This window comes from Anastrepha obliqua, chromosome 4 (assembly GCF_027943255.1).
Source record: "Anastrepha obliqua isolate idAnaObli1 chromosome 4, idAnaObli1_1.0, whole genome shotgun sequence".
NCBI lineage: Eukaryota > Metazoa > Arthropoda > Insecta > Diptera > Tephritidae > Anastrepha > Anastrepha obliqua.
In genome coordinates, this window is record NC_072895.1 from 48,393,600 (window position 1) to 48,406,624 (window position 13,025).

At 37.5% G+C, this 13,025-nt stretch overlaps 1 protein-coding gene across 3 annotated transcripts; it reads left to right on the plus strand.

Annotated features, from left to right (window-relative positions):
* The first annotated feature begins 440 nt into the window (after positions 1-440).
* On the plus strand, positions 441-12,381 carry LOC129245356 (uncharacterized). Of its 3 annotated transcripts, none has more exons than XM_054883464.1 (4): positions 441-593; positions 10,732-10,828; positions 10,902-11,075; positions 11,165-12,381. In XM_054883464.1, exons 1-4 carry the CDS (start codon positions 441-443, stop codon positions 12,316-12,318), a joined length of 1,578 nt encoding a protein of 525 aa, XP_054739439.1. In that variant the 3' UTR covers positions 12,319-12,381. The 3 variants fall into 3 exon arrangements, with proteins under 3 accessions (XP_054739439.1, XP_054739440.1, XP_054739441.1); XM_054883465.1 differs by having other exon boundaries at positions 441-521; XM_054883466.1 differs by lacking the exon at positions 441-593 and adding an exon at positions 9,450-9,476.
* Positions 12,382-13,025: the final 644 nt, after the last annotated feature.

A 13,025-nucleotide genomic window follows, 5' to 3' on the forward strand; every position in this document is an offset into this window, starting at 1 on the left:
AAAACAAAAATTAATAATATTTATATACACGTAAAAATACATATATTTTTAAATAAAATCAAAAAATAAATGACATGATTTTAAAGAAAAACTAAATGTAACCAGACTAAAAATAATCAGAATTTAAAGAAGATAACCAAATTAAGTATACAAAAAAAACCGAGCGCGCGCTAAACTCAACTACTTCAGATTGTTAACTACCTAAAACGTAGCCATTAGTAAGAATATAAATAAATAAATAGTTTATAAGGCAGAGCAAAAAAATAAAAATAATAATACAAAATAAATATTAAACGTCTAAGTAAGTGCAACTGCAACTGCAACTGTCTACACTAAATAGAATAAATTAAAAATAAAAAAACAAAACAAATTGAAAAAAATTCTACCTAACCAAGCAGCTGTGCATTAATCGCTTAAACGTGGCTAGCAAAAGTGAAACGATGTGGTCCAATGCTTTGTGCACATTGGGCGTCACTAAACCCCTATGCAACTGTCTCAGCATACGACAGGTGGCGGCTGCAGCAGCGGCGGCGGCCAGTCAAGGTGCTGCCATCACCACCGGCCCCACATCAGCTTCCAATAACACTGCCGGGGTAATTACATACAAACAAATACAAATTATTGTTAATCTCTTTGTGTTTTGTCAATAAATATTCGCATCTCGGTGTAACACCAAAATTAAGAAGCAGATTTTTCTAATAGCGGTCGCCCCTCGGCAGACAATGGCAAACCTCCATGCCATGAAAAAGCTCCTCATAAAAATATCTGCCGTTCGGAGCCGGCTTGTAACTGTAGGTCCCTCCATTTTAGGAACAACAACAAGACGCACGCCACAAATAGGAGGAGGAGCTCGGCCAAACACCCAAAAAGGGTGTACGCGCCAATTATATATATATATATATATATATTAGGCCGGGTCGATTTATGGGGAGGCAAAAAAATCGCCCATTGCTCTGTGAAAATCATATTCTAGGGATCAAAATAAGAAGCTTTGCCGAAGGAACCATACCTCTAAAACGAATTCTGATGTCCCCCAATTTGGGTCGAACTTTTTAGTTTCTTTTCTTATGTAAAGTCCAAAAATGGTGTTATTTTGAAATGATTGTATAGGGAACCCCCCATGGGAGTTCCAGGGGGTGTGCCACTGGCATGGGTGGGTCGGCCGTCCAAAGTTAGTGGGTGTCGGTCGATTGGAGCACTCTAAATGGGTCAAAGTGGGATTTTTCGTTCGACCCAAATTGGGGGACATCAGAATTCGTTTTAGAAGTATGGTTCCTTCGGTTAAGTTTCTTATTTTGATCCCTAGAACACGATTTTCGCAGAGCAATGAGCGATTTTTAAATCGACCCGCCCTAATATATATAATATATATATATATATATATATATATATATTCGCGTTTGAGATCGTAAAAGAGTAAGCAAAGCTTAAATACTCACAACTACAAAATGCATCATCAAGTCATAGGTCACAAGTCACTTATTATTTTCATACTGATAATTGCAAACTTATCTTCGAAGTGGGGGCTTGTTGCCTCAACGGATTAGATGAAAAAAATTTTTGAATGAGATTCATTTTAATTTTGGTAAAACAAAATTGTCCCTTTTGGGGATCAAAAAAGCCACACTGGATTGTTGAGAATTTAAAGCATCTGCTGAGAGGGAGAGTTAAGTGTAGATTTAGGAGTTATTGCTGAAAATTCCATTTCAATTATAAAGCAATGATGGAACAGGTTGCGTCAGATTTTTTTTGTAAGCTGTATTGTAAATTTTGGAAAATTCACACTAGAGTTGTAATAAGTCAGTAACCCTGGAGAAGCCATTTTTATGAGCTTATATATCTTATATATACTATATATATAAGTTGGCGTTTACACCCTTGCTGGGTATTTGGCCGCGCTCCTCCTCTTATTTGTAATTTGTGTCTTAATGTTTTTCACGAACGTAAGACCCTACAGTTGTCCACCGCCTGTGAAAGGAAAACGGTTTTTTTATAAGGAGCTTTTTCACGGCAGCAATACCCTCGCTTGTCGCGTGGCGGCCACTATTAGAAACAACTTTTAAATTTAATGAGTGTTTCGTGCCTAGAGTTTCGAAACTGTGCGCTTCCGAATGGCAACGACGCATCAACCCTTTAGGCTACGGCAACCGCTCATTTCATTTCATTTTCATTTTCATTTCTTTCCCCATTTTCATTTTGGGAAAACGAAATTGCCGCTTTGGGGATCAAAAAACCCGCACTGCATTGTCGAGAATGTAAAGCATTTGCAGAGAGGGAGAGCTTGGTGTAGATGTAGGAGTGTTGACATCATTGGCCCAATGTTTTTTCTAAAATTATTGCTAAAAATTCCATTTCAATTACAAAACAGTGATTAAACAGGTGAAAATGGCATTCTTTCTGTTTTTTAAATAATGCGAGACTCCGATATATTTTTATGTATTGTAAATTTTGCAAAAACCCCTGAGTACCAATTTTTATGTGCTTAGCTCACTATAAGTGCTTAATCCTATTTCATTCAAAGTCTTTTTAGCTTGCATATATGGATATTATAGAGCAATATTCTAGCTTTAATTTGAATATTTTCTGCAGTACATCATGCCAGATTTAAGAAAAGCAAATGGTAAAACACGCAAAAGCTCGCAAAGTTGGGCTTTCATCCCCAAAGTTCTTAAAATCCTATTAAGGTAGAAACATTTGGTGCTCGGAATCGTATTCAGCGCACAAAAATATATCGGAAACGACGCTCCATTTGATTTTGTAGGGTGTCTTTAAATATGTTATTGCGCAGGTGATTCTCAATATCAATAATGATGGCTGCCACCGCCAGCCACGTCAGGAGGCATCTCTTCAACTACATTGATGAGATTCAAGGAAAAACACAACTACAACCACTGGATCACCATAACTTTTTTGTGCGAAATTAGTTTTTATTGATTTTAAAATTGTGCAAAAATGATTACAATTTTAACATATATTCACTTTAGCTCGATATGACCACCTTTTGCCTTGACTATAGCCTTCAAACGCTCAAAAAATGAGTTGCATGCTGCACGAATGTGATCTTGAGGTATTTTGGCCCATTCTCGTATAATCGCTTTTTTCAGCGCATCCATACTGGAATATTTTTTAGTCCTCACCTTGCTCCCCAAAATGGACCAGATGGAATAGTCCATCGGACTTGCGTCTGGCGAATTCGAAAGCCATTGTGTGGACGAAATGAAGTGTGGAACATGATTGTTTAACCATTCTTGGTTCACATGAGCTTTATGAGACGGTGCCGAGTCCTGTTGGAACGTTCATGGTCGACGACCGAAATGTTTGCGTATCCACGGCTCTAAAGCAGCTTCTAAAACATTTTCCCGATAATAAGTCACATTCACTTTGACACCAGGCTCGATAAAAACGATTGGAGAGCGTCCATCAGCGGTCACTGCGGCCCAAACCATTACTTGCGATGGGAAATTGTTTCGAGTGGCCATACGTAGGCTCAAATTCTCGTATGAGCGTTCGTTCAAGTAAACACGATTGTTTTGAGTGTTTATGAACTGCTCAGTTGGGAAATTTTTTTCATCAGAAAACACAATGTTAGGAAATTCGCTACGTTCGTGTAAGCGCAACAACTCCTTTGCTCTTTCGCACCGAACTTTTTTTGCTGGTGTGAAAGATCGTGCGCTTTTTGGAACTTGTAAGCCTTGATTTTGAGCTCATTTTTCAATATGCGTCGAATACTGTCTTGGGATATTTTCAGTTCTTTGACCATTTTTCTTCCACTTCGACGTGGATTTCGCCAAGTCGAGCCTTCACTTTCCGAACCATTTCTGGCGTTGTTGCGGTCTTTTTTGGTCCACCTCCATAGCGTTTTGCAATGCTACCAGTATCGTTGTAACGTTTTATAGTGCGATACACAAATATTTTATTCACTTTGAGGTGACTGAGCTCACGAACAATGGCTGGTTGTGATTTTCCAGCCAAATTTAATGCACACACTATTACGTTTGAATTCCATCACAAAAAAAAAATCACCAAAACTGAGAGGCAAATGCTTTTGATGGCTTATAAATAATATATTGAACTGTCATTAGAACAATTTTGACGTTGATGTCATGAGCTATTTTACAGATACAAGCATATCGTTCACTCTGTAGTTGCGTGCAAGTCATCTTCTTCGAGGCTCATTACCTATACCTACATTCAGGGATATAAGTCTGTTATAGAATAGTTTCCTCAGATGGACATACGCCATAGTATAACTTTTTTTATATTAATCGCAAAAATATTTTTAAAAATGGATTTTAAAGCTGAAGACTAGTACTTTGCGATGCCGTTGTGGAAAATTAAAAAAAAAAACTTTACCTTGCTCAAAAAAAAATTGAAAAAAATGGCCAAAATCTGCATTTTTTGACTATTTAACCTCGAATTGCCAAAAATCCTGACGTGCTGGAGCATTTTCAAGGTCATATTCGTTTTCAGCATGAAAAACCCTTCAAGAAACACCCATAGCCGTTTTAGAAACTGTACCTCACAGGACTGTGAAATATATCCTATACATTTTGGTACATAAACTTTATTTTTACTTAATTGTAAAATGTGAAAAATTGATGGGTGATATAACTTTTTAATAATTTTTTTCGTAATCAGGACACCAAATTACAAAGTAATCAGTTAAAATTATCGAAAAAGTTTTTTGGTTGTTGGCCTGTGTAGTAGAAAAAAAATTGTCAAAAATCAGCACGATTTTTTAACTATTTCAAAGTAGCACTTTGTTAAACCAAAATTTCATACTTAAAATTGTTCTACAAATTCTAAATCAAAAGTCTGAAATTTTCATTAAAAATTCGCTGAATTTTTTTATATTTACACAAAGTTTGAAATTTGGATTCATATGGGGGAGAATGTATTATATTTTCCTAAAAATATTCTTAAAGTTAAATAAGAAGCAAAGAAATTGTCAAAACTTGTCATAAGCCTTCAAAATAAGTCGAAATATTTATAACGACTTCGTGAGTCAGTTTTTTATTTATTACCTGTTATGTGTGTCAGAATGTGATTATCATTTTATGATTAAAATATATCACCTCGGTGTTACCGCATCGCCATAGAATTAACTCGAACAGCTGATTTTTTTTGTTTGCTTTACAGGCTTGTTACGAACAGTGCCTGCAGTTTTATATATAGTGGCAGTCATCTACAAGTTTCATGTTTTTGTTTTACTTTTTCAGCATTTGTTATTTTCGAATATTGGGAGTATTTTTGTTCTAAAAATAAAAACATAGTTTTCTGTACAAAAACTTCACCACGCAATACTTTATAAATGATTCCTCTTTGTGTCGGTTATGGATGCGCCTAAAATTTTCTTGCAAAAAACGTTTACATTTATGATACTGCTATCACTGCTAATATAACATTTGCTGTAAAGACAGCAGAGTTGAGTTAACATCCGAATTGAGTAAACGCGATTTGGCTTCAAATGTGATTTTTAAATAAACTTAAGCGTAAAGTGTTATTTGATTTTTAACCAAATTTAAGCATAAAGTGTAATTTACCAACCAATTTCAATAAGTCTTGGTTCCAAATTCAATCATTACTTGTTGTATTGAATGCGTTGGAGATCCGCTTGAAGGTGACATAATTACTCAGTGATCCATACTGACATATGCTCCAAGTTTCTTAGGACTACTAAGTACCTGCCTTCAACGTCTACAGGTAAAACTGCTTCTGGTGAAACAAAACACCAGAACATAATTTTTTACCGTCGCTCACTGTCACACCAGACACTATTGCCTCTTTTTTCTCATTACTGATTAATAAGCCCTATTACAATTATTTAACATTTATTACCTTCACTATGGATTAATTCGACAATTTTGATAAATTGATAGGCAAATTGAAAATCATTTCATTAAAAAATGCAGTCTATTATTTGCAGTTTGACCTCGAACCAAGTAAGCCGCTGATATCTGTCAGCTGAAGACCTATTAGAGCCACTGCCTTGCCACAGCCTCTGCTGTAGCCACTATAATTGCAGAACAACTCCCCAGCTTGCACGGTGATGCATGAGTGGAGTGAGCAGCTGCAGCACAGCTGATGGCAAAAGTGAAATCAGGCAATTACACGTTGTTATACATATGTTAATGCATATGTCTACATACATATGAGGGTATATGCGTATAGCAATTTGTATAACTAAGTAGTTGTGCGAGTATAAGAGGGCGTGCGAATCGTAAAGCAAGCTGAATGCGGATGTTGAGTGAAGACTTGTGTATATAAGGGGGGAATAGCGAAAAGTAAGAATGTATAACCGAAAGACTTGATCGATGTCGCATTTGAAAGCTAAAAGTGGCGGAATGCTGGTTGAAATGAAACGAAGTGAACCGAACTGAACTGAACTGAACTGGGCGGATGTAGGATGCGTCAGTTGCGGCCGCAGCCTTCTGCCGTTCGTTTGTTTTTGGCTCGTGCATGACCAGCGCAATTTATAATAACGAGTGAATGCACGAAAGAACAAACGAACAAGCAAATAGCGAATAGTGGAATGAGTGAGCCAGGGAGCGAGGGATATAGGAAAGGTGATGTTGAAAAAAAAAATACGATTTCAGTTAAATGCAACGGAATGAAGTGGAATAAAATGGAATGGACTGCTGATTTTTCTATTTCATTATTGTTGTTACTCTTGTAGTTATTGCTGCCCATTTTGTCATGGTCTTCAGGTTGAAGATTGTTGTTGCACTGCTGCTGTTGCTCTGCTGCTGCTGCAATTTGGCGGCTTACTGGGTCACTAGGACTCTCACTCGATGTCCTTGCAATGCGTTGCAACATACGAGTCGATTGTAGATACATCCTTACATATGTACACACATACATACATAAAAGCAAACATACTGATGAAATAAATACATGCATATGTAGGTATGCATCTTCACATATGCTCGTGTACTATAAATGTGTATATAAACAGTATTTATGTATATATATATATGTAGTTGTGCTCGTATATTCATATGTGCATATGTATGTAAATATATGTACATATGTACCATAAAAGTAATCTTAGTTCAGTTCAGTTTTAGTTGCAGATTTATTTCGTTTTTCATTTCTGTTTTTGTTATTGTTGTTTTGTTTTGTCTTCTTGAAGCACACATATTAAATTTGTATTGTTGTTGCTGCCACAAAATACTTTACTCTGCAGTTCACCCTCGCCCCCTTTACTGCAGCGCTGCAGCATCAATGTTGCGAACTTGTTTGATTAAAATCTTCCAAAAAATATTCGCACACATACACACACACATTCATCTACTCATATCCACAAATACTTTTCGAGTCGTTGGAATTTTCTTATAGGCATTTTCTTTCAAAGAATTTAACTCGAATCCTTTAACATCCTATACAGCTTATTTTATTTCTGGACAACACGGTTGGCGTACGAGTGCAGAAGATTTTCCATTTTTGTAATTTCACCACCGTCAAACACACACTAATCTCGCAATTTTCAGCGTCCATTGTTCGGTCTTCTTCTGAGGCACAACTCTACTTGCAATGTGTTTATCTTGTTACATTTGTATGCACGTGTATGTTTCAGTGTGTGTGTTTGTGCTTATATGAGTACTCTACGAGTAGTAGATTTGCACACAAATATGTGTGCGGCAAACTATGTGCAATCCTTTAATTATCCTTTAACTGTGGCGATTTCGCTGGCAGTCCGCCTGCATAGGACACTTACATTGCTCTAATCACAAAATCTGCAAATATTAACTATGAGTGCTTCTCTGCATTAGTGTACCATCATGTTTGCATGTATGCATGTATGTTTGTATGGGTATTAGGCACACATATTTGTAGTCGGATGCAGATAAGGCATAAATTGTGGCGGTTAACGGTGTAACGGGCCTGAAGTAGTTTGAAAATCGTTGATAATAATTTGCGCAGTAACCTGATTTAAACCGGTTTCGATTATAATAAATTCTTAATATTTTTAAAGCACAACCTAAGGAGGTAGAAATTGCAGAATTGGTGGCCGTAACTCATACGCCCCGTAGAGTAATTTCGTTCGGTTAATATCGATATTAATATAACGGAAAGAGTATAAGTATCATATTTAAAACAATTTTTCGAAAATTTAGTCCTTTGCAACTTTGAAGCCCTCTATACAGTAAAACTAATGAGAAAATTATAAACTGAATATTAGTAGTTCTACATAAAATCGATGATTTCACATGCATATGAACATTTTCCTGCACCACTTTTACTGTCGCATGGCTTAATAGATGGCATTTGGCCTAGCGTAGGTGAGTAAGAGTTATTACTTTTTTAGTAATTGTGATAATTTATGCTTTGAGAGTACAGCTATTTCAAAGAAACAATTTGCTTATTTCACAATACAGAAGACTTGGATTACAACCTTAAGTTTAGAATATTTTATTACATTGAAAGCTAATATAGTTTAACTTACGGTATTTAGTTAAGTAAAAAGTTGTCAATTTTTATTCGCTTTATTTCGACGATGTAATAAACATTAGATTATTCGACTGAGTTGGAATATTCATCGTTTTGTCCATTTAGAGCGCAATTCCCTGATTCTTGATAGAAGAAGTTATCCCTTCTACTGTTAAAAATGTTACCAGCTCAATTGCATAAAGCTCTTTTGAAACCAGTTTTGTACCGCCACTGTTGCAATATGATCAATTGTTCACAATGTAAGTTAAAGCTGACAGATTGCCCCCATAAAGGATAGTGGATGATTCTCTTCCAATCTCACCAAAACACACAAAATTCTTGCTGGCTATTAATCGGCGCTTAGCCGACTCAATACACTGTGTGAAAAAAAATTGCGCACGTACACCCTTTTTGGGTGTTTAGCCGAGCTCCTCCTCCTATTTGTGGCGTGCGTCGTGATGTTGTTTCACAAATATGGATCAGTGATCTCCATTGCGTCTACTTTATTTCAAAGGCTTTTTTTTTTTTTTTGTTTTTACGTACTTACTTTCTTTGCAATCTGTCATGTTAACATTCAGCAAATGTGATAAATTTTTACAAGTTGCAGAATATAAAAATAAATATAAAACATATTTCATTGCAGCATTACTTCAATTCAATTTTTGGTTTTCTTAACAATTATGGCAAATATATCTGGTGTGCATATGTACATATGTATGAGCATAAATACTTAATTTCTAAAAGGCAAATCAAGGACGTGAAATCTTTTAAGTCGTTTTGTTTCTTCACTATCATCTAATAAGCATATTGCAAGAGTATTGCTGTGATCGCTTAGTTCAAGTATCTATTGGATAGCCTCCGCACTTCTTCCTTGACATAGGGAATTTCAAGGTCACTATGTATACTTTCGTTTGTAATAAACCATGGCGCATTTAGTATCATTCTAAGTGTCTTTGATTGGTATCGCTGTAGAATTTCGATATTGGAATTGGCAGCCGTGCCCCACAGCTGTATACCGTATGTCCAGACTGGTTCTGGTAGTGAAAGTGACATGCACAGATTTGTAGGTATTCACTTTAACATTCCATGATTTAATGTCGTTTTCTGGCTTGTTCGGCTTGGGTATCATTATAATTTCCGCACATTTCCAATGGGTTGGAAAATGATCAAGCCGGAGAATTTGGCTGAATAACATTGTCAAGTATTGAATGCATTTTTTAGAAAGCGATTTAATCGTTTTTGCGTCAATTCCATCATATCCAGGTGTTTTTGAGTCGTTCAGTTTTATTATCTCTTCTTCAACTTCTAAGTGAGATATACGTTTTATTGGTAGGTCCATTTGGCAGGCGATATCTAAGAGACCCATAACTTCTTCATTGTCCAAGTAGCTGTTTAGCGAGAGCGGTTGGAAGGTCCCTTTCAGGTATTCACTAAATGCTTGAGCTTTTCCTATATCTGTTTTACACCAAGAGCCATCAGGGGCATTTCTTTTTGTTGGCCTTTTTAAATATTTCCTTGTTTTCCATAAGAAGTGGTCGTTGTTTTTATTAACATTGATATTTTTGAGAAATTCCAAAACTGTCTTATTTTTATAATCGCTTAAGGCTTGCTTTAGGTCATTGCTGGCTTGATTAAGTTCCTTTTTATCATTTGGTAGTCGTCTTGTCTGCCAAATTTTACGTAATTTGCGCTTTTGTCTAATCATGTCTCTTATTTGAGATGGAGGAAAAGTTTTGTGCTGGGCATGAGACTGATTAAAAGGAGTAGCCTGATACGCAGTTTCATAAATAAGCTGAGTGAAGGACTCTATTGCAGTATGTAGATCGAATCCATTTTTAATGGGCATATCGGAATGGATACGAGCATCCATATACTGATGAAAATAGCCAATGTCAGTTTTCAAAGTTACTAATCTTTGCGTCTTTGTGGTCTCAGGTAGAGTATTTACAGTGACAAGAATTGGCGAATGATCCGAGCTTAGATCAAAACTTTCTGCAACGGATAGCATATGTCTCGAAATCCAAAAAATCTCCTTATACAAAATATCTGCAGTTCGGCGTAGGTCCCTCCATTTGTGGAACAATATAAAGACGCACGCCCCAAACAGGAGGAGGAGCTCGGTCATACACCCAGAAAGGGTGTACGCGCCAATTATATGGATATATATATACTCATTAAAGAGTTTAAAGTTTGAATATTAAAGCTTAATTATATGTACAAATATTAAGAATTTTATTTAATTTATTTAGATTTTTATTTATTTGGAATATTTTAAATAACAATTCTTTTCTTTGATTCCAGGAGTCTCGTGGCAAGAGACCCCTTAAAATTTGGGATAGTTGGCGAAATGTGCGCAAAGGCGTAGTTGTTGGAACATTCGAGGAGCTATTAGTCAGAGGTAAGTCGGGCAATTATGCTTCTTTTTTATGCATTTAACTTTAATTGACCTTTCAATGTGTGCATGCGAACAGGAAAGGATAAATTGGGGGTTCCTGCCTCAGAACCGGTGCGTGTTGTTCTGGAGTGCGATGGAACCCAAATCGAAGATGGCGAATATTTTCGTACATTGGCGAACAACACGGTGCTACTATTGCTAAGGCAGGGCGAACGCTGGTATCCAACTGGTGTTGATGTTATAAAAGCTGGTATGCTAATCAATTCGATATTACTACCATACTTTAGGTTTCTTGCCTATGCATACATGTATTTCTTTTCTTTTTCGTGCACTTTGCAGCGATATCAGCTATACCGAAGATCGTCTGTGAGACGATTCATGCGCTCGAACTACACGATGAGACGCCATCTTGGAAGATTATGGATAATAAGGGTCGTGTCACGGTGGTCCTGCACTGGGATCAGCGTCAGGGAGGTGGAGGCGGAGGAGGAGGCGGTGGAGGTGGTGGTGGAGGTCCCGGCGGCGTCGGTGGCATGGGGCCGAGTGGAAGCGGTGTCAGCGGCAGTAATGGACTCATGTCATCGGACAAATACTCACCATCGAAGAAAGGACTGTCGGCGCAAAGTTCGCTGGACACCAAATCGGTGTCGTCACAATCGTCACAACAACGCTATGCCAGCCCACAAATAACCGTCATTAGTGATGAAGGTCCAGCGAGCATATACCATCCGGGCGGTGTGGTGCTGCCACCCGGTGTTGTAATACCCGGCACCAGCAGACGCCTATCTAAACAGGGCGGCTCATTTGATAGCGCCGTGGGTGCGGTGCATGTGCATACACCCGAATGTGCGCATCATGCGCACACGCCCAGTCGGGCGGGTAGCCCCAGCACCACGGAATGCGATTTTCATTGTTGTGCGTTGCATGAGGAGGGACGCAAGATAGCCGTGCATAAAAGTGTGGCCACGTCGCCCATACAGGATGGCACAACGAGTCCCCAGCCGCAGCAACAAGCGACGCTATCAATGTCATCGGTTGTGGATCCTATGATGGGCGGCAGCATGCAGCGACGCTCATCGGGCGTCAAGGGCCATGTACGCTTTCTGGATATTGCGCCGGAGCGTGATAGCTCCGAGAGCGAAACAGAGAATACCGTCATGGAGGATGATAAGACGACGACTGAGAAATTCCTGCTGCTAATCGATCAGCTGTCTGTCGATCAGAAACGACATCTCAGCATCAAAGATATCGGCATCATATTGGAGCGGCTCAATTCGAAGATACTCGACGTGGAGCGCCTGGATCGAGAATCGGAATCGGACGATTGCTATAATTGGACGATAAAGGCGACAATACGTGGTGATGCGCTGCGCGAGCTGGGTGTCATCTATAATGGAAACTATTACGCCATATCCGAGCATCCCGGCTACAAAGAGGAAGTCGAAGAGAACGGCGAAGAGGTGGAGGAGGAAGATGAAGAGGATAGAATATAGAAATGCAATTAATTAAATTTAAATTAAATTAACAACATTAAGCATTAACACAAAATACACACACACACACATGTTCACACATACACACTCATATATATAATATATAATAATAATAACCTATTGAAAAACTCACAAAAAATAATAACAAGAAAAGAAGAAAGAAACTAATAAGCAAAATAAATGGTATAAAATGGGTAAAGAATTGAAAGAAAAAAAACCAACAAGAAATGGAAGTGACAAAATAAGCAAAACAGAATACGTTTAAGTAAAGAATAGTGAAACAATTTTAGTGAATTGTAGTAAATTAATTAAGAAGAAACCAAACAATTGCAGTTAGAATGGCAATTAAAGGCGTGGCGAAAACAGGGAAGTGACAGAATTTGAAAAGCAAAAAACACACCATCACACAACAATGCAAAACACATACGTTCATATACACATACACACACAAACACGAGACACACGATAAATACTCTAGCGCGAGAGCATAATTGTAAGAATTAATAAAAATAAAAAAATTAAAAAATACCAGAATGCAATTCAATAGGGTTTAAGAAATAGTTAAAGCAAAGAGAAAAACCAAAGTAAATAAATAAATAAATAAAAAACAAATGTGGAAAAAATCAACCTGGCGCTAACCCTGTTCCCAAACCTTCACTTAACTTACACAGCAACAACAAGCTGATACTGCGTAGTACTGAATTGAA

Bases quoted from the DNA above. Each gene is read 5' to 3' on its own strand.
- LOC129245356 (XM_054883464.1), top strand. From the start codon at position 441: ATGTGGTCCAATGCTTTGTGCACATTGGGCGTCACTAAACCCCTATGC. The intron at 10,829-10,901 runs GTAAGTCGGGCA...GCATGCGAACAG, and splicing joins CGAGGAGCTATTAGTCAGAG to GAAAGGATAAATTGGGGGTT. The intron at 11,076-11,164 runs GTATGCTAATCA...TGCACTTTGCAG, and splicing joins TGTTGATGTTATAAAAGCTG to CGATATCAGCTATACCGAAG.